Genomic DNA, 23,527 nt, shown 5'->3' on the forward strand with positions numbered 1-23,527 from the left:
CCAAAAAATGGCATAATTTCCAGTCTAAACCCAGTTTACTGTTGAATTTTCCTTAATTATAAAACTCAAATAATGTTCTTGGGTTTTAATTTAATATCTTCTAAAACCAAATAAGTTAGACAATGTTATCCATATATGAATTAATCCTTTAGTTAAATTTTCCACTCTGATTTAAATATAATGATAAAACTTTGGAAGTTGCAAAAGTTAACATCTTTCCTTACGATTCGAATATTTCTGTTTAAAATGCAAATAATATGCATTCCATAACATAAGCGATACACCAGGAAGGATTTATCGGAATAAGACGAAAATCGGTAAATGTGATGTACATATGTATTGAGAACAAAACGCTAATAAGGATTCAATATTTTATTCTTTCTATATATTCTATTCTATTATATATATATTATAATATTAACACAGTTACAAAGAACCCCAAAAAGTTCAATAATACGTTGGCCTACCTCTGGCCCTGACGAAATCTGTTATCCGGCTGGACATTGTCTCGTAGAACTGGCGGATGTCCTCCTGCGAGATAGCTTGCCATGTATGTTCCGATTGGCGACTTAATCGTCGGAATTCCGAAGACGCCTACTCATTAAAGGGCAAACGTGCTTTATTATATTAGAGAGATATCTGGGAAGAGAAGTGTTGGAGAAGTATGAAGACAAGCAGCAGAAAGGCGTACCGTGTGCAACGGGGGATCTTACTGGAATGCAAGATCAGGGATCCGTAAAAAGAAGGGCAACATTGCCAACATCACCAAATGGTAACATCACTTATCAGGACTACTATTTCTCCTTATCTGTTTTGCGAAGATGTAAGTGTCCTGAATAGAACAGTGAGTTTAACTAAACTATGTTCTTTTAACTGTAGAAGAGACGACAAGAAGAGGAAGGGTTTAACTACCCTTTGTTTTTCACAATTTACAGGTGCTGCCGCACTTCAGGATACAAAGACCACCATTTGTGGTCTGAAGAAAATAAGAACTACAACTAACTAAATTTAAATAAAAGCTAAAACTCGAATACTGTACACAGACGAATAACACTAAGATTGGCATTTTAGATTTTTACGTATGTAGTACGCAAACTGCGAGAAAACTACAAGACGTCTTTAATATCAAGAGGACTAAACCTCTGGCCTTAAAGGCGGACTGCAACTGATTGAAAGCACGAGTAAAATAAAGTGGCGAGAAGGCTCACTCTCTCTCTCTCTTTCTAACTCTACTTGGCGAAAAGCCACAACTTAAGTACTTAACAGTTTGCAAGCACAATTTGCATAAACATATTCAAGCATTTATTCTGCGCGGAAGTGGAAATAAGAGAGGACAGTAAAGTTTTAAAATAAAATAAACGTTAGTAAAATTTAAGATCCTTATACACTCTGATCCAAATGTCTAACAATCTTGAGATTTGACCACACTGGTTCCTTTAATGTAGTTGCACATCTTCTCTAAAATGGCGACATCCGCTTACACTATTCGCGAACTCGTCATTGAGGCTTTGGTGAAGTCCACATAGGTTGACAGAGCCACGCTCGCAGGGAAGTTATGTCTTAGCATTGGAATGTCTTTTGTTTTATGTACCCCCCGTATGCTGCGTTGCAAAGAGCTGGAACTCCAGATAGTCGGTCATTTGGCAGCCAAAAGTTCATGATTCGCATATTGTAGTATTATAAGGGCATACGCAGGTTCGTCCCGTTCCATAACTTGTTCTTGGTGCATAGACTTTTTATATTATGGAGTGTATTTTTAAATGCAGAAGGTAACATTTATATCGCGATCAAAATTTGTCACGTTTGAATTTTTATTTCACGATACCTAAGCATAACTGTACTTTATTTTTAGTAAAATAGCTCGTTCATAATAATAGAACTCGTCTGTGTATAATTCTAAAAGAAGTATACTTAATAATGAACTTTCAAATGCCAAAGCTTGTTCAGGTCAAAACGTACTGGGCCTATCAACGGCCGAGTGGTCAAGTCGCTGAACACTGGTAGTTCCAACCTGGGTTCGATTCCAGGCGAACGAGCTGGCTGCACTGGCGTTTTTGCGTTTTCCCCATGTGCAACGTGTAAACGAGCGAGTTTCTTTTAGAAAGACCTCCACGAAAGTATCCTTCCTGTTAAGCAGATAACCTTAACGTGCTTCCGTAATTAAACAACCCAAATCAAATCAAAATTTACTGACTTCCCATGATCTGACAATAATTATTAATTCACAGCTTGCAATCAGACCTCGCTTAAGACTCACGCGACATATACCACTTCAGGTGCATCTAAGTTGTTTTGATAAGCGACAGCTATATGAAGATAAATTTTGCATTGAATTATTAGTATATTTAATTTACAATGAACCAACTGTACTGATCGTCTAGGTCGCCGAAAATGTTGGGATCAAGCATACATGGCATCCAGTCCTAATTATAAATAATACTTTCAATTAAAGCTTCGGTTAGGTCATTAGTAAAAATTTTAAATTCTAAATTAAGCATATTCTTTTGTGTGACAGAACAAAAGTAATAATTACTTTTATGATATTTTTTAGCTTTGGCAACAGGAGAAAAAACGCAGAATGGTAAGTTTACAGTTATTATAAAGCTTCAGATATAAAAACCATAAATTGAATATGTTTCTTAATAATAAATAACTTTAGAAACAATACTCAATTATGCATGTTTCATGTTTTGATAGAAATGTGTCAAAGTGCTACTTACTACAAAGTGGTTCTTAAATGTTATTACTCCAAAGGCGCAATTTGCCCAGAAGGGCTATTAATTTCGTTTTGGTATTCTGTTTTGATTCACTGCAAGCGTTGTTTTACTTTTCAAATTGTTGCCACCGAATATTATCGCCCTGTATTATATTTAAAGAAATTAAATAATGAAGAATCTGCATAAATGTACATATGTTTCTTGCATTGTGATAAACAACGGTACCATCAAATTTTGAGTAAACTAATCCTCCTGCGAAAATGGGCAGCAAACTCAAGGATTTCAAAGCGAGCAATTGAAACGTTGTACGGGAAAAATATTTTTATCTCCAGCGCGCGAGACTGTGTATCGGAAATTCTAAAGATATGCTCATTTTAAAATTATTTTGCGATATTGCTCTTGAACTGGATTTTATAGTTTAAGTACGAAGAACCCAATATTTAATAAATAAAGGCAACACACAAAATGTTAAAAAAAGCCCCTTTGGACGTAATGTAAAATCTGAAATCTTTCAGATTTGTTTATGTATTTGTTTATTTTAATATTGTTTTCGCTATGATTTCTTACGATGCTTTATTACAATTTATCGCCATTTATAACTGAACAGATTGCTTAGACTATAAAGCAATGCACAATTACTATGAATACATTTTCACATAAAATTCTTTAATAAAGAACATATTTGTGAGCTAAACACTCTACAAATTTGAATAATATTTCGAAAAAAAAAGGAATTTTCATTTACACTTAACCATAATGTTACGTATATGAAATAATAATACAGCAATATCTCGCATTCCCCTGGTAATCGGTCCCACAGTATACTGTGAAACCAGGTTGTCGAAGAACTAAATACATACAATAAATTGTAATTTCGCCCACATCCGCAAAAAACATTTTTATCTTGTTTTTCTATAAATAAAACGTGATTAGTAAATGTAAATGTCTTTATGAGAAATAATTTTTAAGTATGCATGTTTACCTGATATATTTTTTTCTTAATTTTTTTTAAATATTTCTTTTCATTAAAAACTTCAATATCGATGTTTTCTTTGTGGGCTTTTCCTCGTCATACGTTCCTTTACAGCAACAAATTGCATTGTTTAGTATCGGGAAATCGTAGGTTAAGTTCAATGTTAGGATCAGCTTCCATAATACGCTCTGAGATTTCATGCATTCCATTAATTTTGTATAGTTGTTCAGCTATTAATTCTCTCACAAGCACTTCAACACAGTAGTCGCTTTTTCTGAATTGCCTTCCTGTTCTACATAAATTAGTTTAGACCAGTCAATAAAGATGTATAAAGTTTAGTCATTTCAGCAATCATAAATTGCAACCAAACCATAGATAGACTTTAGACAGCGAATTATCGCTAAGTTTAAAACAATAACTGATCCTTGAAAAGTGTGTAAAAGATCTTTTTATTAAAACTAAAGAAGAACAGAAGGCACGGCTGGTACTTACAACTTAGCACTTAATGGCAAGCTAACTTAAATAACAGTAAGTTCAAATTTAAAATAAGCTACTAGTCAAAGACTAAAGAATTCAATTTAACTCGTTGTTGGCTCACAACCTAACCAGGGTAGATATTCAAATTTCAACAATTATAATGCAAAGCCGAAAGCTACATGAGTTAGCAGCAGCTTATCAACAATAATGGCAATAAGCAACTTATGGGAGTAACGTAGCCTCGAGAGGCGAGGCAGAACACGATCTGTCCTACCATCCATAAACCTCAGCAAAATACTCGCGAACTAATTTGCATTCTAGCGTGGAAACGGGAAGGAGAAATGACAGTAAAGATCTAAATCATAAAATAAATGGTTACGTAACATAGAGGGAATTATGTTAGGTACATAATAAAGGACCAATGGCAACACAGAGATTAGGTGCATAAATCACACTTTCCATAGACGGTAGAAGATCACAGAAGATCATGTGCAAATTATTGCTTGTGGGAAAAACTTTAATAAGCAGATTGTTTTTTAATCAGATGCCCGCGCATGCTAACCATATGACATTTACAGGGAAACAAAGAGGTGAATTGAGAAAGTTGTTTTATCTGAACAGAGGAAATGCTGCCGAAGCTGTGCAAGTTTATTGGCAGAATCGTAGGCTAAGATGAGGTCTCTGTTCCGTAAAATCCGCACGTAATTTGGTAGAAACATGTGAAGAAACTGGATTTGCATGTGATAGACTGCGATTTGGACGACCATTTGTTACTGTTGAAATTTTTGCTGAAATACGTAATACAATTACTACAGGTCCATTGCATGCTGCATTCCTCTTGCGATGTTACGTTCGCCACTGTTCTCAACAATTACCGAATGCAATGCGTTATCGTCTGCTAAGATGGGCATGTTGAAAACTTGTGATTCCAGTAAAAAGTTTCTTTCCTCTTCTCGCTTGTGCTGTCATTGATTGTCATTGGTCATTAGTCATGAAGAGCATTGTTTGAAAATATTTTTACGCCAGCAGTTTTCGTCCTACGTATATGTTTCTAAAGCCATTTATAGTTTCTCAATGCGCTGATCAATTTATGCAGGAAATAAAAAAACGTGGGTGTTACCATTCGAAAATTTCGAAACGTTTTCATTGCAACTTTAGCCGTGAAAGTTTTATTGTTTTAAATCCTCACAATCTCGAGCGCATAACACTTCAAATAACAATATCTGAAATTTCATTTCGTTGGTTGAGTGGATAGACCGCTAGGGGTTCATCTGTTGCGGAAGTTTTTTTTTTTTTTTTTATTTTATTTTTTTTATTATGACTACGCTGCATAGCCTCTGGAAGATTTGCTCCTTTAAATTATAGAGCAAAGGTTTAACACTATTGTATTCGTACCAATTCTGTTTAAAAGTGCTCATGTTTTGCTTAAATTAATAAATATGTGTTATATTAATAAATATCTCTAATATCAGAATATCATGATATATATACCAGTAAAATATTTATATTTATTCTGAAACGCAACATTAATGTCACAATGACTTAACTGTGTATTTGGTGGATACGATGTATTATGATGTCAGGGATGCGATGTACTATGATCCCAATTGTAAATTTTGGACCATCTTATGCACTTTCATAGTGCATTAAAGCAAAATTCTGACACCATCTTATGCACTTTCATAGTGCATTCGATTCTGACACCATCTTATGCACTTTCATAGTGCATTAAAGCGAAAGAGAACAAGGTACCCAAGCAATTAGACAACATATTTGGCTGCTAGGTAGAGCTAAATAGTATGTCGCAAAGGTAAGGAAAGTCGTCATTTTCTTGTGCGATCGCAAACTCTTTCTCGTGTAGTTAATTCATAGATTTAACTTATGTTGCATTATAGAAATACATTTTATGTCAAATATTACCTGATTGATACACATTTCAAAACAATGGAACCTGCCAAAAATATTTCGAAAGTTCAAAGCTATCGAGTTTTTTCTCCTGTAATGTTCGTCAACTGATTAATGGATGTCCTAAAATCGTAGGTAATGAAGGAGATTATTTTTGCCAGAAATTTCATCTGAGCTTAATAACAAGTTCTGTTTGTTTGAAAAAATAAGACAATTTATTTGCTTTTGCAACGAAAATTTTGATATCATTTTACCGTAGGTACAATATCTTATATGAAATATATGTGTATTCCGTTTTTTAAATTTAGTTCTCGGGAAACATTTCACAGCTGATTTCTACTAGATAGACAGCTCTCTTTTACATTTCACAGTTGATTTCTAGTAGAATATGCATTGACATTATAATAATATAATATACTAATCAAAAATTTGTTTATACGCAGCAACCGCAAGGAGAGAACTGAATGAATTGTATCGAATTTACCAACAAGAAATACAGGAATTAAGCAGCGGCAGAAATTCTAGCCAGCTTAGTCTTTATGGAAATCTTTATAGGGTAAATAAAAGTTATATATTCTTAATAAAGGAATAGACATAAGTAGTGGACATATAATGAATGTCCTTACGAAAATAGTAATTTTTTTTTCCTATCTCACTTCGTCAACGATGTATCGTAATAAAAATGCTTTTTGTGAATAGATTTCGTAATTTATAACGTATTTTGTAAAACTTGAACAATTGTTGAAGACTTGATGTTTATATCATTATTTTAGCCAACCTCTAGTGGACTGCGTCCTCTTGGCAGCAGTGGCAGTATGCTGGAGCTCCATCAACTTGATTCTAATAAATACACTGACACTACTGCTTCCAAAAACCCCAATCCACTTCCTCCAATAGGATCGCACAGGTAATTTATTTTAAATCTCTGCAACAACGAAGTCTGCCTAGAAATCTGTGCTAGTAAACTGTAAGTATTTCATTAGGTTTTCAGATTATATGTGAACATCTTCGAAATATTATAAAAGGTATTTACAGTGCTTGCATCGTTATGATTAATCGAGTACCTAAGCAAATTAAATGCACTTCACTATACATATATATATATATATATATATATATATAATGAAAAACTAACGAATAAATACAAAGCAAAAAGGAATTCAATATACGAGAAACGAGAAATGATTCGTAAAACAACGGCTAAGGTGGAAGTTACACATTAAAACGCATTGACAAATTAGAATTGTTGAATAATTTTATTTGCATGATTGTACATATCACATCGAAAGCGAAAAATCGGTTTCAAGAGTTTTGCGGCGACATACCGCATAAGAACCATTCATCAAAGAAGTTCGGAACTGTCGCGAGACTGGCGCAAAACATGTTCAATATGGTGTCCACCGTTGTGTGCAACAAGTTGAAAGCGACAAACAGCATGTTCCACAACGGATCGCAGTGTCTCCGGGGTGATGTTTAGAATGTGTTACGAAATGCGTGCCTTTAAATCCGCTAAATTTGCAATTGGAGCACGGAACACAACATCCTTCAGATATCCTCACAGCCAGAAATCACACGGAGTAAGATCAGGCGATCGGGACGGCCAGGCTGTAGGGAAATGACGGCTGATAATTCGAGCATTTCCGAAATGGCGCCTCAGCAGCTGCTTCACGGGATGTGCAATGTGCGGAGGAGCGCCATCTTGCATAAAAATGATTTCATCCACACATCCATGCTGTTGCAGAGCTGGAATCACGTGGTTGCGCAAAAGAGATGCATACCTCTGACCAGTGATGGTTGCGGTAACAGGACCGGAAGCACCCGTCTGCTCGAAAAAATATGGTTGTAGGATGACTGATGCCGTAAAGCCACACCATACCGTGACCTTTTCAGGATGAAATGGTACGGGGTGCGTTGCCAGTGGATTTTCTGTTGCCCATATTCGACAATTCTGGGTATTCACGTATCCTGTCAGATGGAAATGGGCTTCATCTTTCCACAAAATTTTCCACGCTCATTCATTATCCAGTTCCATGCGAGCCAGGAATTCTAACGCAAACGTCTCCCTAGCTGTCAGGTCAGACGGAAGCAACTCCTGCACATTGCCAATTTTGTACGGATAGCATTGCAGGATGTTTCGTACAATTTTCAGCACCGTGCTCGTAGGCCTGTCCAATGTTCGGGCAATTCCTCGGGCACTGCACGGTTGCACACCACCGGCCGACTCCTCCTGTAATGCTGTGGCCACTTCTTCAACTACCGTCGAATGCACTCGTTTTCTCCCTCTACCAGATTGCACATCAAACGAACCTGTCGTTTCGAATTTTTGCATCATTTTCTTTAGACCTACGACACTCATTGGACCAACGCAGTTCTTTTATACCCTTCAGTGTCCTGAATTTTTGCAGAGCTGCTCTTGCACAATCATCATTCTTGTAATACAGCTTTACGAGCAGAGCGCGGTCCTGCAGTGAAACACCCATGGCGAACGCCTGAGACGCGAAATGAGGAATAGCCTGGTACCTGGCGGCTTTATAACACTGAAATTTAACTAACATTTTAATTTACGTCTTCTTCCGCTTGCAGCGCCCTCTGTTGCTAACTTTTGAAACTAATTTTTTTCTTCTACCATACGCTTTCTGCCTTCTTCAATAACATTCCTTTCAAATTTGACGTCATTTTCATTAGTGGTTCTTTTTTTTTATAGTGTTTTGAAACTTAAACTTTAATTATAATCACCCTGTACATATATTTTGGAGGGAAAGAAAAAAGTATTTTTTGTAGACCTCTAGCAAATATAAGTCTAAATATGATTTTTCAAACTGACTCTTTTTTAAAGGATTCGGAAAACTCGTGAAATTTATTGTTTACAATAAATATAAGGTAACTGTTAACTGATAAACCTAATATATCAGCAATACAATTATTGTGATTGACCTATCCTAATCTTGTATCACGTGTATTGTATCTCTGTTTTATATAAAAATCTTGTTGTTCATTAATGTTACATAGCTCTGCTATGTAGTCAAAGTCCGATAATTTGACATGCAATAATTCGACACATCTGATAATCCAGCATCTACTCGTTATATGCTTTCGGCAATATTTAGAAAGGTACTTGTTTCGCGTCATTTTGCTTAAAACTTTGAGTTATGATTTCATTTGCTTTCCTTATCTGTATTTATTTAGAATGCTTTCGAAACTTGATAGAAGTGTTGTTAATAGAATAAAATGGAATCGTGTGACTTTAACAAATCTTCATAGGCTGGATATTGTTAAGTGAGTCGAAACAGATGGCAATAGGACTATTATTATAGAGAAATTTGGTATTGAAACGCCTTCTGTTTATGCTGTCTAAAAGCAAAAATTAAACTATAAAATCTCTTTTCTGAGACTGCTACTTTTGAAAGTATTTATACTGGGAAAACATTTAAAAACCTTAATGTAGGTACCTGAATAGTGCATTGTATAAATGATTTAGTGCAAAGAAATCTAAATGAAAGTCTATAACAGCGTCTATGCTAATGGAAAAAACTATACAATTTCACTAAGGGATAAACTTGAAAAACAAATACCTTTTCTTTTTCAGATGGAAAAATAACAAAGATTTCTGTTGTGCGTTACCGAACTTCCGTGACAGAAAACTTTAGACCAGTTGCGTTTATTTATATTTTTTTAATATAGACTTTGTTAACATTTTATATTTATTTTTTATATAGACTTAATATTCGTTAATATAGACTGGTTAACTAAAGCATTATTACAAAAGGGAAAACACAACAGCTTTCCCGACTCGTAATGCGTCTTGCTCGCTCGGCATATCTCGGACAAAAATCCCCCTTTTTTTTTTACGCCTACCAACTGCGTCGACGGAAACCTCCAAAGAGAGGGACTGTCCTTAACTAGTTTTCCTTGATCACTTTCACCGGCCTTTGTGGAGGACACTGCTGTTCGTTTCTAAGAGAAACAGGTAGTTCTCTAATATAAACATGTAATTTAAGTGAAGTACTTAGACCTTTCAAACCTATTTGAAATGATTTCATATATTGCAATAAATATTATTTAAAAAATACTTATTAACAATAATAAAACTACGACTAAATTTACTTACTAATAAACTTCACCCATCCAATACACTTGCAGAATTATTATAGATAATTTTTTTCATTCCTCAGTACATTCAAAAATGCGAAAACAGTCATTCTCTGATACTGTGGAGTTTCGATAATCTGGCATCGTTAAAGTCCCTAACGTGATAGATTATTGTCCTTTTGATGTATCTATATTTATTTATACTGCGGTATTTAAGATTGGTTATAAAAATTAATTATGTAGATAGTCACATTTGGAACCTGAAAGTTCTTCATTGAGTTCTTTAAATGTGACACTGGTAATAAAAATGTCTGTGTGTGGGTATTATTCACTGCTGTCCCATTTTTAACTAAAGTTTCCTAACGTTCCTTTCTCGCCATTCTCACCTTCCTGTGAACGAAGAAAATATGAAGTCGTAAAAAAAAACAGATGTCAGATGAAGTGAACCTTTTGTATCCACTTCATTAAATTGTTAAGCAATCTCTTTCATTAATTGTGGGTAGACGCGAAGCAGAATCTGAATAAACCTGTATTTTCCAACGAAATTTTGATGGCGTATTTTATGCTTCTCATAACTGCTCGAAATGAGTTTCCTTCCAACTGACATTCAAGTTACAAACGCTAGTTTCATCCAAAGGCAGATCCGATATTTTGCTCTGTTTTGAACCGATTTGGTTTAGGCAAAAGACTACTAGGTGGTCTTTCACTAAACCGCAAGACATCAGTAAACGAATTAGTTTTCTTTGATTTGGTTTATTTAATTATGGTAAAGAACTCGAGGGCTATCTACCTAAGGGAAGATATGCCTTCGTGGTGGACGTTTTGAAGAAAATTGGCTTGTATATACGTTACACATGAAGAAAACAATGAAAAAGGTTTCTGCAGCCAACCTATTAGCTGAGATTCGCACCCGGAACGAACTACCAGTGTTAAGCGAATTTACTGCTCGGCCGCTGGTGAGCCAATTTTACTTTGGAGTTCAGTTTCCAGTAGAGCTGAATATGATTATTTTCATGTTATTTCCCAAATATAAATATAAAAATCAGCTTGCTTTCCGTAGAAAATCCTACACGATACTTCTCTGTTAGGAGGATAAGGAAGCCAGTATGCCACAATAAACTTTCTACTTAAATACATCCGACATTTTTTTTAAAAAATTCGATCCGACTTTCTTAAAAATAAGCAAAAATGGCTTGCCTATATACTAAAAAAATATTCTGCAGTTATGGTCATTAAATAGTTTTCTAGAAGATAGTTTACATTGTTGTTATATTATTTAATCCACTGCGTAATTATATTTTTCTTTCTTATTATATTAGTGAAAATGGGGAAGACAAACGCTTGTTTCAAAGGAGGAAACGTGAGCCATTTCGTCGTGGTTCGGATGATGATTGCTATGGAGGTGCTCACTTACCGCCCCTATCTAACGGGTCTCTGGAGTTCAGGAACCGTCGAGCTAATTCCAGATTTTCTAACTCCTCTTCCAATTCTTCCACATTCATATCAGATCAGAGGTATGAATGCCTGAGGGTGTTTTAGGTAACTCTTAAAATGTATTTATAATGAATTCGTCTGACAAATTTATGTTCACACCTGAATAACCTAAATTATTTACAAAAAATTTCAGTATTATTCTGCTCATTTTTTTAAAACTGTAGTATCTCTCACAGTTTTTCTACTTTTCAGATTTTAAATTTTAGTATGTACCATTCTTGCAGTGGTTTATAGAGTTTTTTTTAACTTTGATAGGAACAAATTACCATACATCCATTTATAGCTGTGAATGATTTATTTTCAAATTTTAATTTGTCCTTAAATTAGGCAAATTTCAGCGTTTGGTATAAAATTGGTTTTAGAAAGAAACACTGTATCCGAATCTCGGGAGAAAGTAGCAGGATCTTTCTTATCTAAGAAGTAATTCCATTTTGCCTGAAATACATCGCTTAACAAAGGAAATGGATGAATAATATGAGTAAAAGTATAATAAAATAGCTTTCATTTTATTCCAGTTTTACCTAAATCATAAAGCTTTGTCTTATACATTTTAAAACTTTTTGTCTCTATTTTGATTTAGAAGGTGCTATGACTGTTGATTTCATTCATTAGTTTTTATGTTTTGCTATATAAGTGCCATATTTCCGTCAAAATAAAACAGAATAGCTCTACCCTTTGATGAAAAGAAGTTAATGCCCCATTCCCTTGAAATGTATTAAGTTCTCAAAGTAAACTAACATCATTATCAGGCTAAATTTTTATCTTTAATAATTAAGTTCAATTATTTAATTTAGTTCACCTAATTTTAAACTCATATACCTTCCTTCAATGGATCGGATGTACTATTTAAAAGTTTTTGCAGTTTTCTTCAATGAAATAATGGAACACATTTGTTGGCTCTCAATCTGCAATGCCTTCTCCTTTATTGTGCATAATTTTCTGCTATCTACTGGATAATTTATAGCACAATCCATCTATTTGTTGCTGAGGATGAAATTGTTGTCCTCGATGAAGATCTTTTACATTTTCGATTTACGCTTCCTACTAAAAATTGTATAATGTGCAAAAAAGTCATACTTTGTTGAAATCTTCCCTGTGTTGCGGTCTAAATAGTCAGTATAGTTAGTCACTACTCTCACATTACAAATGGTTAAATTTTGAATGTCCACTGTGCTTCAGTCTGATCTTACCTACTTTCTCTTCATAATTGTAGCTAATCCGTTGAAGATGAGGAATGCGATACATACGCCTACGTAAGCTTTCTGTGATTTCCTCTTCAAAAACTTTGTTATAGTCATGGAATACCATTTCTTAACACTCACCAGCCATGAGCACTTTCTCCTAGAGTACGAATAGCCAATTAAGCCGCTAGAAATACATCTCCCTATTTTGCGTTTGATACGGGGATAGTAGCTCCCACTATATCCATGTTCGTGAATCTCAACAAACACATAAGATATCCTTTTGCAGATGTAAGCTTTCATTCCTGATTTTGTAGTTTGCCTGGTGTAGAATAAGCCCTTCAATTTCTGAAGATCGTTCAGATTTGCTTGACCTTCAAACAGTTTTTCATCGGTTGACATTCTAACAGAGGACGTATTTCTCAGCACAAAAATTTCCAGATGCATTCTGGCTGGCAAGTTTTAAAACTCAAATACAGTCTGTTAACAATTCAGTCTCTTCTTTCCTATTATTAATATGGCACCCTGGGATCCAGCTATATCACAAATCTCAAGTCATGACAACCTCTGCGCTAAAGTACTGTGAAGCCTTTTCTAATTATGTCAGTATAATCTTGTCGTCGTTCTCGATGGCTTCTAGCAGGTCCTATCTTTCAATTCTTGAAGTCTTAGTTGGATTTCGAGTTTTCTCTGCTCATTACGGAGCATAAAACCAATACTGACATGCACATTATCATTCAGGATCATTTCCATATATATATGTATTTTACCATATGCTTCTTCTGAATCATTGGAACAATAACATCTGATACACTTCGCATTTCTCTAGACATTTAGAAATCAGAACTTAGATGAGAAAGAATAGCTCATAGAGCTTTTCTCCCCGAAAGAGGACATGAGAAGTCATAACGTAGTCATGCTGACACTGAACGCGGAGATGCAATTTACAACAACATAGAAATTAGAGTTTTAAATTTGAAGAACTAGCGTTTAAACTGAACTGTGAAAAATAGCTATAATTTAGAAGAGACAATGTTATTGCTGTATGTGTTTTACACTGATCATTAAAACATTTAATAATAGTTACTCAGTTTTAAAATAATATACAAAATGCGCCGATACTCTTTTAACATAAAGTTTAGCTTTTTTTAAAAAACATGTTGGGTTTTTTAATGTAGGTTTATTTATAATAATGTTTTATCTGCATACTAAGAGAAATCTACTATTGCTTCTAAGATAACTATAATAACAGCTATTTAAAGTTCGTCAAGAAAAAACAACCTTAGATTGGCATAGTTTTAAACATATATGGCAGTTATATTTTCCGTGCTGCTAAAGAACTTATGTTTGATTGCCCTTGAAATCGGTAGCTTTATTCAAACTTTCTGCTATTCTAAGGTTGAGTTTTTGCCTAATTGTAAATTTTACCTTGGCTAGCACAAAAACGAGTCAATAATTAGTTACAAAGAATACAATAAGAATAACTTTAACAAGTGCTTAACAAAATCAGTTCTCATTTGAAATATGCTTTATGCTATTAACTTCTAAAATGTCATCTAGAAATATTTCAAATCAAAACATATTATATTTAAATGCAAATGCTTACTTGCACAGTCACACTCCAACTTCAAGCTTTTCAAATTGCAAAACAAAAGCTATTATTTATTGGCTGCCACAATTCGAAGCAATCTCCACTTTTGTCTTTTGAGTTGCTTTCCTTTGGGAAAAATATATGCATTTCTATTTAAGAAACTTACCCTAATAAAAGTTCGCGGTCTGTAAAATAAACGAAATGCATCTCTATTAACTTCAGGATAATGTTTCTCCAGTTTATTAATTAAAGAGCCAGTTACATCCTTCCCTTTATAGTAAGTTGTGCTATGAACTGCACAAAATATTTTTAGAGCTCGTAAACTGTGTTTATCCATAAATGGGAAGGTGCAGTCATGCCTTGTAAGGACAATAATTTAATCATTCTGAATGAAATGTTGTTTCATCAGTACTATTTTTAGATATTTTTCCCAATGATGGGTCTTTGTCACACACACGGTAGGCAATATAACCTGCAACATATGTTAATGCTTCTTTTTCTACGGTCAAAAATTGTCTTGCGGAATTCAATTCTAATTCCCAAGCCATAGCATAAGGCTCCTCTATAAAATTCAAATCCAAATTATCAACAGTATTTAATGGAAAAACATTTTCCTCCTCAGTTTTCAAAGTCTTTTCAAATGATTGTGATGTTAATATGGGTCATTAAACCTACCAAGCCCTCAAATCTGACTAAAGAGACTTTCAAGTGAATTCTGAGTTAATCTAGACTTTAAAATATATTTAGCATCATATGAGGATTTCAAATACTGGTGTAGGCCCAAACCAGAATTTATTGAAATTATTATTCCTTTTTGGAAGGACAGTATGTTAGAGTTTCCCTGAAATCTTAATCCACTGATGACTTTCTTCATTAATTTGAAACTTTGAATTTGTTTCTCATGATGTTCATTTAATCCAAATGCTGCTTTAAGTGTTTTGTCTGTGGGAGAGTATGGCTTGGGACTATTCATAACATCGAAAAAATTATCAGTTAACTCAAAGAAGTCAGATGCTTTATAATTTCCTGTGAGGTGGAGTATACATTTTGCGGTAGTTGGTGAAAATAATGTTATCTTTGAAGCCACTTTTTGTCTCTCGTTTTCCTTGACAATAAAATAATTCGGTTTTAATTTGTGACATAATTTATTTCTCTTGAATCTCCATATAAAACCTCTTTAATAACATCAACATTTAAAACAGTTCTATCTTCTAAAACGAATCCTTTATTTAAAAAGTGGTTTCTCATTAATTTGAGGTAGGGCGCTAAATCTGCAAAAATCCTTATTTTTTTGTTTGCAGTGCGAGTTTTTTTTCGTTTGCAGGATTTGGAAAGTGAAAACTATTAACCGAAATCTGTAGCTCTTTCCACAAAGCACTAGATCCTCCTAAATCAGACAATATGTCTTTCACTTCGAATCCAGATGTCTGAATATGTTTGGTTGTATCCTCTGCGAAATGAGACCTCTAACTAAAACAAACTGCATGCAAGAATATCGCTCTGAATTACTGGACTACACGAGAATTTAGTGCACCATCTCCTTAATGTGCTAGTACTAAGTAAAGGAGTTCCTATTTTTTTTCTTTTCCCAAAATCGAAGCATTTAGATGACAAACCTCTTATTACAATGCAACGTGAAATATCTTCGCTAGCCCACCTTATTTTTTGCCTTCTTTTTTAGGAATGCATTAATCTGCGTCTCTGTAAAAATATACTTTAGACGTTTTTCAAAATTCTCCGATCTGTGCTGTTTTTTGTTTTCTAAATTTTGCCATTTGAGCCTCTAATTTTTTAATTTCAGATATAAATTTCTTTCTAGGTGACGTCCACTTGTTTTGTCACTGAGCAAACATTCTAATTTTTTTTCTCTATTTTTCAATATTTTAATATAATTTTCTAAAGATTATTCTTTTGTTCTTCAAATTATCAATACATTCTTCTTTATCTTTATAGTTACGGCATTCGGGAATATTTACATTGCCATTTGTGAGTTTTATTTCAAACTGATTCACATTTGATTTCTTAATGTCATCATCAATTTCCTTTTCGGCCTCAAAATGATTTTTTTTTTTTTGCCTTTAATTCGTATTAGTCTTTCAAAAGTACTCTATATTAGTTTTCTTTCCTCTTGTCACCGAGTGTTTGGTGTTATTTCATTTACTGCACACGGTAAATTTACTTTCGGCACAGCATTGCATTTCAGAAGTTTCTTTGGCGATAATCCAAGTAAGCGATTTTTCATGGCATTTTCATAATCACTGCAAATTCTTGCGCTCTTCACATTAATAGAACCCTGTCCTTCTGTCTTATCATTTATGTATCCATTCTTTCGTCAAAAGGAAACTGACCTTTGGAAAGCATGAAATATAATATCTCTCCATGTAGTATTTCTATAAGTGTTACGGCACGTGGCCTGCAGTGCAAGAAGCCATATTACATAAACGGTACTTTACAATGTAGAATTTAAAAGGAAAGCTGACTAAAACTATATATATACAAATTATTTTTAATATATACATTATTCGAAAACAACTATATATGATTAAAATTAATTTGGGATATGCGACCTCCAGAAAGTCACCTCGCAATTGAATGGAACTACAGTTTCAAACGTGCGAAATCAGAGCAGATGCAACACAGTGACGTCAGATTACTTCCGGTTAACTCCCCCTGTGAGGCTCGCATCGGTGTAGATCAGCTCAAAGGAATGAACTAGCCCTTTCTATTTAAACCCTGCTTAGAAATAGTGTCCGTAACCCAAACCAAGCCAGACAGGACAATATATAGTTCCACATTGCTCTGATGCATCCTAATAAACAAAAAAATAAGTTTCCAAGATCTGAACGGTTACCAATATAAAACTGAAAAAACATTTGCACATATCTAATATTTAAGTTAAATATTTTAAATTTTATATAATAGTTAAAAAATTTAGTTCTTTTCTCAGATGAAAATTACCAGTTTCTCGCCGTAAAACTAGTTCCTCATCAGGTGTGGTTGATGTAGCAAAGTTTCACCGAAAGAAATGTATTTATTTTCATATTTGATCAATAATCTGATATTTTCTTATTCATTATCTTTTCTTTTAATGTGCTAGTGGTGCTATAATCCATTTCTTAAATTTTTCTGTCTGTTGTTAGGTCTATTTCTCTCAGCAGTCCATTTGAGTATACATCTTATTCAAATAGCAGTCCAAACGGAAGAAGCAGTGACTGTTCTGATCGCCAAGTAAGATTCATAATAAAGAAATTCAGAAATCTTTTTTAAAAATTTTATAGTCAGATGCTAATTTTATTTTTAGTTTCAAGGATGTACTTTATTGAATAACCTTAATCTTCTTATTAAGGTGTTTTGTGTGTTGTTCTTATTTTGATGATTTACATAATTAAATTAATAATTTATAATTTCCGTGTTTACTCGAAAATAAAGAGCTCTCGAATGCATGACTTTTCTTATATTGTAGGATAAATGTTAAGAAATAAAAATATAGGTGAATTTTCATTTTGTATTGCAGTAATTCTAAGAAAGGGAATTTTGTTTTTTTTCCCCAGTCCATCACAATCTCCTTGAAATAACATCGTTAGAGGTAGTAGCCTAACGCTATTGTTAGAATTAGATTGGTTTTAGACATATTAGTGACTAGTATTGTAGATGTAAGCTTAAACTGAAATGCTTAAGTTATGTAATTATATGGTAATTATATAATTACATATAATCACATATTGCATGGTAAATGGTTACGTCATAATTACGTGATTTTATATAGATATAGTGTAAGGTTTTGTTTAATGCTTTAATAAGTTATTTTATGTTTGGAAGCTCCACTGTCCCTTCTCTCTTTCCGTTTTCCCGCCAGAATGCAAATTGGGTCTCGCGTGTTTAAGTGGGGATTGGAGATAATTAAGTCACTGCGTGTTCTGCTTCGTGAAGGTAACGTTACTAGGTTGGCTATTCGTTTTCTTCGGCGTTGCTTTACTTCTTGCCCATAGCAAAATTACCGCCGATGAAGTTCGAGCCAATCGCAATTAAATTGCTCTGTATGGCCTTTTGCTATTGGATATTTAAATTTAGCATTCATCTGAAATTATGCTTTGAGTTTCTCTCCATAAATTCTGGCGGATTTGTAAGCACCAAGTGTGCCTACTGTTCATCCATTTTAATTTAAAATAAACAGTCTTTTACACCCTTCTTAAGTCTGTGTATATTTAGACATAGCGATAAGTCGCTTTGCGTCTATCAAATGTTTGATCACAGTTTACAGTGAACGATGTTAGACCTTATTATATATATATATATATATATATATATATATATATATATATATATATATAGATAGATAGATAGATAGATACTGTAATTATCTATGGGGTTTAGATTAAGCATCGTAATCATTCTGCATAGTCATACTATTGTCATACTATGCAGAGAATTATGCAAAGAATGCATGAAGATACTATGCAAAGAATTTAATTAAATTCTTCCTCTCATTCTACTATCAGCGAAAGTAATTAACTAAACGGGCAATCCGTTTCAATTAAAAATCGTAGACAAAAGCCAAAACGCGATTATAAATCATGGATATTTTATAACTCTGAGTAAGAATGAAGAGCTGTTATAACAATGTCATTATAGCCGCAGAATATAACCCTGTTATAGTAAAAATTTGCACTGCTTGATCTGAAATACTCCACTTTAGTTATGTTTTTTTTTTTTTTTTTTTTTTTTGCTGTCTGATGTAATTTGTTCTTTGGCCTTGAAGTAGTTCTAATTTATTAGTATAATTTCCAAACTTCATAGTATTCTGTTCTTTGAATATAATTTTGATTTTCGGCCACCCGCTGATAATAAGAGATTATGGAATTCGATAGCAAGAGGAACTGCAAATCAATACGTAAAGTGCAAGTACTTGTATTAAAAACATTTATAAAAACATCGAATGCTGTATACTAAGGGAGATTTTAAGTCTGTCCTTTATGTAAACATTTACCTTTGAGGCAATATTTAATAACTATAAAATCTAACCCTTATATTAGGAAATCGAACTCATAACTTTTATAATTAAGAATAATTCATTTTTATTGGACACTTGATTAATATATTAACTGTTATAATTTTACTTATACAAATATTATAATTATACTTTATTAAGTATTAAAAATTTATTAATGTAGAATTTTGTTACGGACACTCATAAAATTAATTACAAATAACATGCATATATTACGTAGTCTTATAGCTTATTTACAAAAATTTCAATTCTTGCAGAAGCTGAAAAGATTAGAAGAATCAGAAGAGCCGCTGAGGAAAAGATACGGTTTGCTGCCTTCGCTCAGAATACGTCGCGGTCGAGGAACAAGTTCAGATTCTGAGGTTCTTGCATACAATAAATTGAAAAGTGAGTTAAATATTTAAAGTCGATTTTGTATTTTCTTGGAGAATTTTGTTTTTTAATAAATGAATTCCTATATTAACCCCTTAGAGGAAATAGTAATTTTTTTTCCACTGTAGGTATTTGTTTGCCACTCTTTTTGAATTCAAACGTTAGAAAATTTTGACTTCACATTCGAAAAATATTTTCGAAGTGATATTTTGCTAAGAAAGAACATTATTAACTTTTCATAACCTTGATGTATAATAACGACTTAATACACACTCAAAGCCCAGAATTTTAATATGTTCACTTACAGTATACCCTTGCCGAATGCGGAAAGCTATTGTGCGTTTACGCGTTATGTTATCTATCTCCATTTAGTTTGTCCAAAGGGAGAATTTCAGTTCTACGCGGTGCACTATGTCGACCGCTTTGCGATGGTTTTCTTTAAAGATTGGTTTGAAAATTCATTCATTAAAGAAGTCAAACTTTATTTAGGACTACCAAACCTGAGCTACCCAATTCTCAATAATGCTCTAGGATTTTTCTCGGAAAAATTCCTCCAGGAGACATTTTGAGTCTATATTTCACGTTAATAATACAGTTACTTATTCCATTAGTTTCTTAAACCAACTGCTATTTCACTTTTAACTACTAGTGCTTGTTCTGGTAATGTTCTTGTAATGCAATCCATAAATTTCGTGTAGCTTGTATTTACTTAGTAGCTCAGGTAAAATTTCTTTTAGCCCGTTATCCCATATCATGATCCGCTTCTTGCTTCTCATTCTGCAGTTTCTGGTAAAAAAAATGAAATGTTTCTCTGTCTCCAACTTATGAGCTATAAGGCAATTGAAATAAAATTCTTTCCAAGCCTTTAACGAATTAGTAAAAAAAATCTCTATAAATAAAACTATTTTTAGCCTTTTAGCTTGTTATCATTGTATAAGAGCAATTACATAGTTTGGCATTCAGACATTTGCATTTTTTATTACTTTTATGTTGCTTTATTAATTTTTACTGTACTTAACTACAGCCTGCAGGGATTGTACTGATAAACGCACGAGTCACTACGATTAATTTTGAGATTAAGTTCATTACTAAATTTGAATTTATAAATTATATCGTTATCAGTTCAGAAACAGGCTTCATCTTTTCGTTGATAGTTCTTTCTTAGTTCTTTCATTGCACCATACCCTGAAAGATGTACATTACCTTTTCTTTTTCGTTTGCTCTTTTCGCACTTTGTTTAACTGATTTTGCAACTTACAGGCAATTTTTCGCTATGCTTCTCGGTTTTACTGACTTGTACAAAAACAACGAAGTATAGTAATCGTGAAAAATTTTGGGTATTTCTACACACACTGGCCAATGAACTAGAAATCTTTGAGATTTTCATTTGAATGCGTGCTAGGGATGAAGTATGCAAATTTTGTTATGACGTGGGTTACACGTGGTTAGAATGCTAGTATAAGTAAGGTCTACTGAGCTTCAACTGACACAGATCGTTAACCAAGGCTCTTCCCAACAGATTTCAACTCGAACCATGTGCAGAGGATAAGAATGCATAGTCGGGTGCCTGTGAGAAAACCATTCAATTCTGCCATGCGAGAATTCGTTTACAGTGGTATCAGGAAAGAAGACACTGGACATCTGAGGATTGGAAACGGGTAATATGGTCGGATGAATCACGCTAAACCTTATTTTGCACCGATGGAAAACGTCGAATTTGGCAAAAACTCCTTGAAGTCATGTATCCATCTTGCCTTATTCACATTGTGCAAGGGTCTGATGGGAGTATCATGATGCTGGGCATGGTCTGCTGGCATGGAAGTCGTGCTGTGGTGTTTAGCGAGGGTAAACAAACAGCCATGAGATGCTAGATATACTGGCAGATGAAGCGCACCCTGCAGTGTGGCATTTTTACCCTGATAGGCGACGGATACTTCATCGACGATAATGCAACTATACATCGTGCCAGAAGTGTTCAAAATTGGTTCGCTGAACATCAGTATGACTTTCTACATCTTCACTGGCCACCGCATAGCCTGGATCTTAACCCCATAGAATATGTGGTGGGTATGGTGGAAAGACGCATCCGACAGCACCCTCCTCTTCCATCTAATTTATAAGATTTAAAAAGTTACATAGCCAATGCTTGGTATTCTCTGGACGTAAATACACTCAAGCATGTAGACTCGATGCTCAAACGAATCAGAGCAGTTATCCCTGCAAAAGGGTGTCCAATAAGCTATTGATCTTAAGTCCATTTGAACGATTTGTGTTGTAGGATCCATTTGAACGATTTTTTTTTTCGTGACATCTATATGTACGGTCAGAAAAAAGGGCTCGTTTTTTTTTCATATTTTTTCAAAATGGGTTGTTAAATGGATTCAAAATGTATTCAGAAGTGACGTCTGTACTTTCGTACGTATGTATAGTATATCTCGCATAACTCAAAAACGATTTGCTGTGAAAGGTTGAAACTTTCTATATGCGATAGCTATAACATGTAGTTGAGCATTTTTGCATTTTTGTTGCAATCGGATGCTTCAGACGTATGTGTGCATGTATGTATGTATCCTTCCCACTTACTCAGCTCGGGTAAGTGAGCTTGTAGAGATATTAAGCAGATTTTGGAAGCAGGCAAGATGAAAAATATGCAACGCCTTCGCCGGGAATTTAACCACGGACCTCTCAATTACGCGCTACTACACCACGAAGGCTCTCTAAGAAGGCGGAAGAAATACCTTATAAGCTCAGATTTTTATTCTTATATGTAGGTAAATTGTGCACGTTTTGCTTTAAAATTGATTGAATTATGTTGTTCTTATGTTTCTGTTTAGGGTTTTTATTCCTTTAGTTAATTTGTATGCAACAGGTATAAAATTATCAACCATTTAACAGTGTAAGTGGTGCTAAGCCTAACATGTAGCTGCTGCATTGTTTACCCTAGCTGGTGCATTGTTTACATTTGAAGCTTTTAGTAGTGGAGTGAATAAAGTCAGCTGGTGCATCAACTTCAGTGTCTTTTTGTCCAGTGAGACCCAAAGGCAACTTTAAATATTTGTGCATAAAATTTTTTTCCTCCTGCCTGCTGACCGAATTGCTTGTTTTTACGTCGAAAACCTAATTTTAATTGTAAAGATTTTTTAAACAGTTTTATCTGCTTTGGGTGCTTTAGGTATTCTGTATTTTGCAGTTTTAATGAAAATATTTTGAGTTTTATATATTTTTTGCCTTTCCATGAAGTGAAAACTGAATTGATTGAATGAGAAAGATATCTCTAATGAAATTCGAGGGGAAAAGTTTAAATGAAGCGCAGCAACAAATGTGTATAATTTAATAGGCCGTAAAAGGAAATCATGTGGTGTCCATATCATATTTTTTATTATTACATTTGTCTTGCTCCGAATTGAATATGGGATTGTTTTTAAACGTTTTAATTTAAATCTTGAATTCTATATATATGATAATACTGTTGCTGAATGAGACAACTGACTAGAGAAGACAAGAATTATTTTTCAGTCGTGGCTAGGATGTTAGAAGATAGCTGAAAATCACTGCGTAGATGGAATGATGGACCTGCTAAAAGATGTGCCAAATTCAACGCATAATTTATTCCTAGACTTTTTTTATACATGTCTTCACACATCATTAATTTCTTAGAACATCTATTCTTGATTTTTGCAACACTATGGGTTCACAAACTATAAATACCCCAGCAGCGGA

At 33.9% G+C, this 23,527-nt stretch overlaps 1 protein-coding gene across 4 annotated transcripts in view; it reads left to right on the forward strand.

The window, feature by feature from the left end:
- LOC118205274 (kinesin-like protein KIF19) overlaps nt 1-23,527 on the forward strand; it is a 194,914-nt gene that overhangs the window by 165,655 nt on the left and 5,732 nt on the right. For 2 of the 4 annotated variants that reach the window (XM_085810805.1, XM_085810806.1), the window contains exons 17-22: nt 2,552-2,581; nt 6,516-6,628; nt 6,846-6,979; nt 11,481-11,675; nt 17,568-17,655; nt 19,693-19,822. In XM_085810805.1, the coding sequence (XP_085666931.1) occupies nt 2,552-2,581; nt 6,516-6,628; nt 6,846-6,979; nt 11,481-11,675; nt 17,568-17,655; nt 19,693-19,822 (690 nt within the window). Of the gene's footprint in view, nt 1-2,551; nt 2,582-6,515; nt 6,629-6,845; nt 6,980-11,480; nt 11,701-17,567; nt 17,656-19,692; nt 19,823-23,527 lie in introns of those variants that run through there. The other 2 variants (XM_085810807.1, XM_085810808.1) reach the window with 2 other exon arrangements.

Source organism: Stegodyphus dumicola, chromosome 2, assembly GCF_044657685.1.
Source record: "Stegodyphus dumicola isolate Sdum_Otavi_A_Nest chromosome 2, ASM4465768v1".
In the NCBI taxonomy this organism is placed as follows: Eukaryota; Metazoa; Arthropoda; class Arachnida; order Araneae; family Eresidae; genus Stegodyphus; species Stegodyphus dumicola.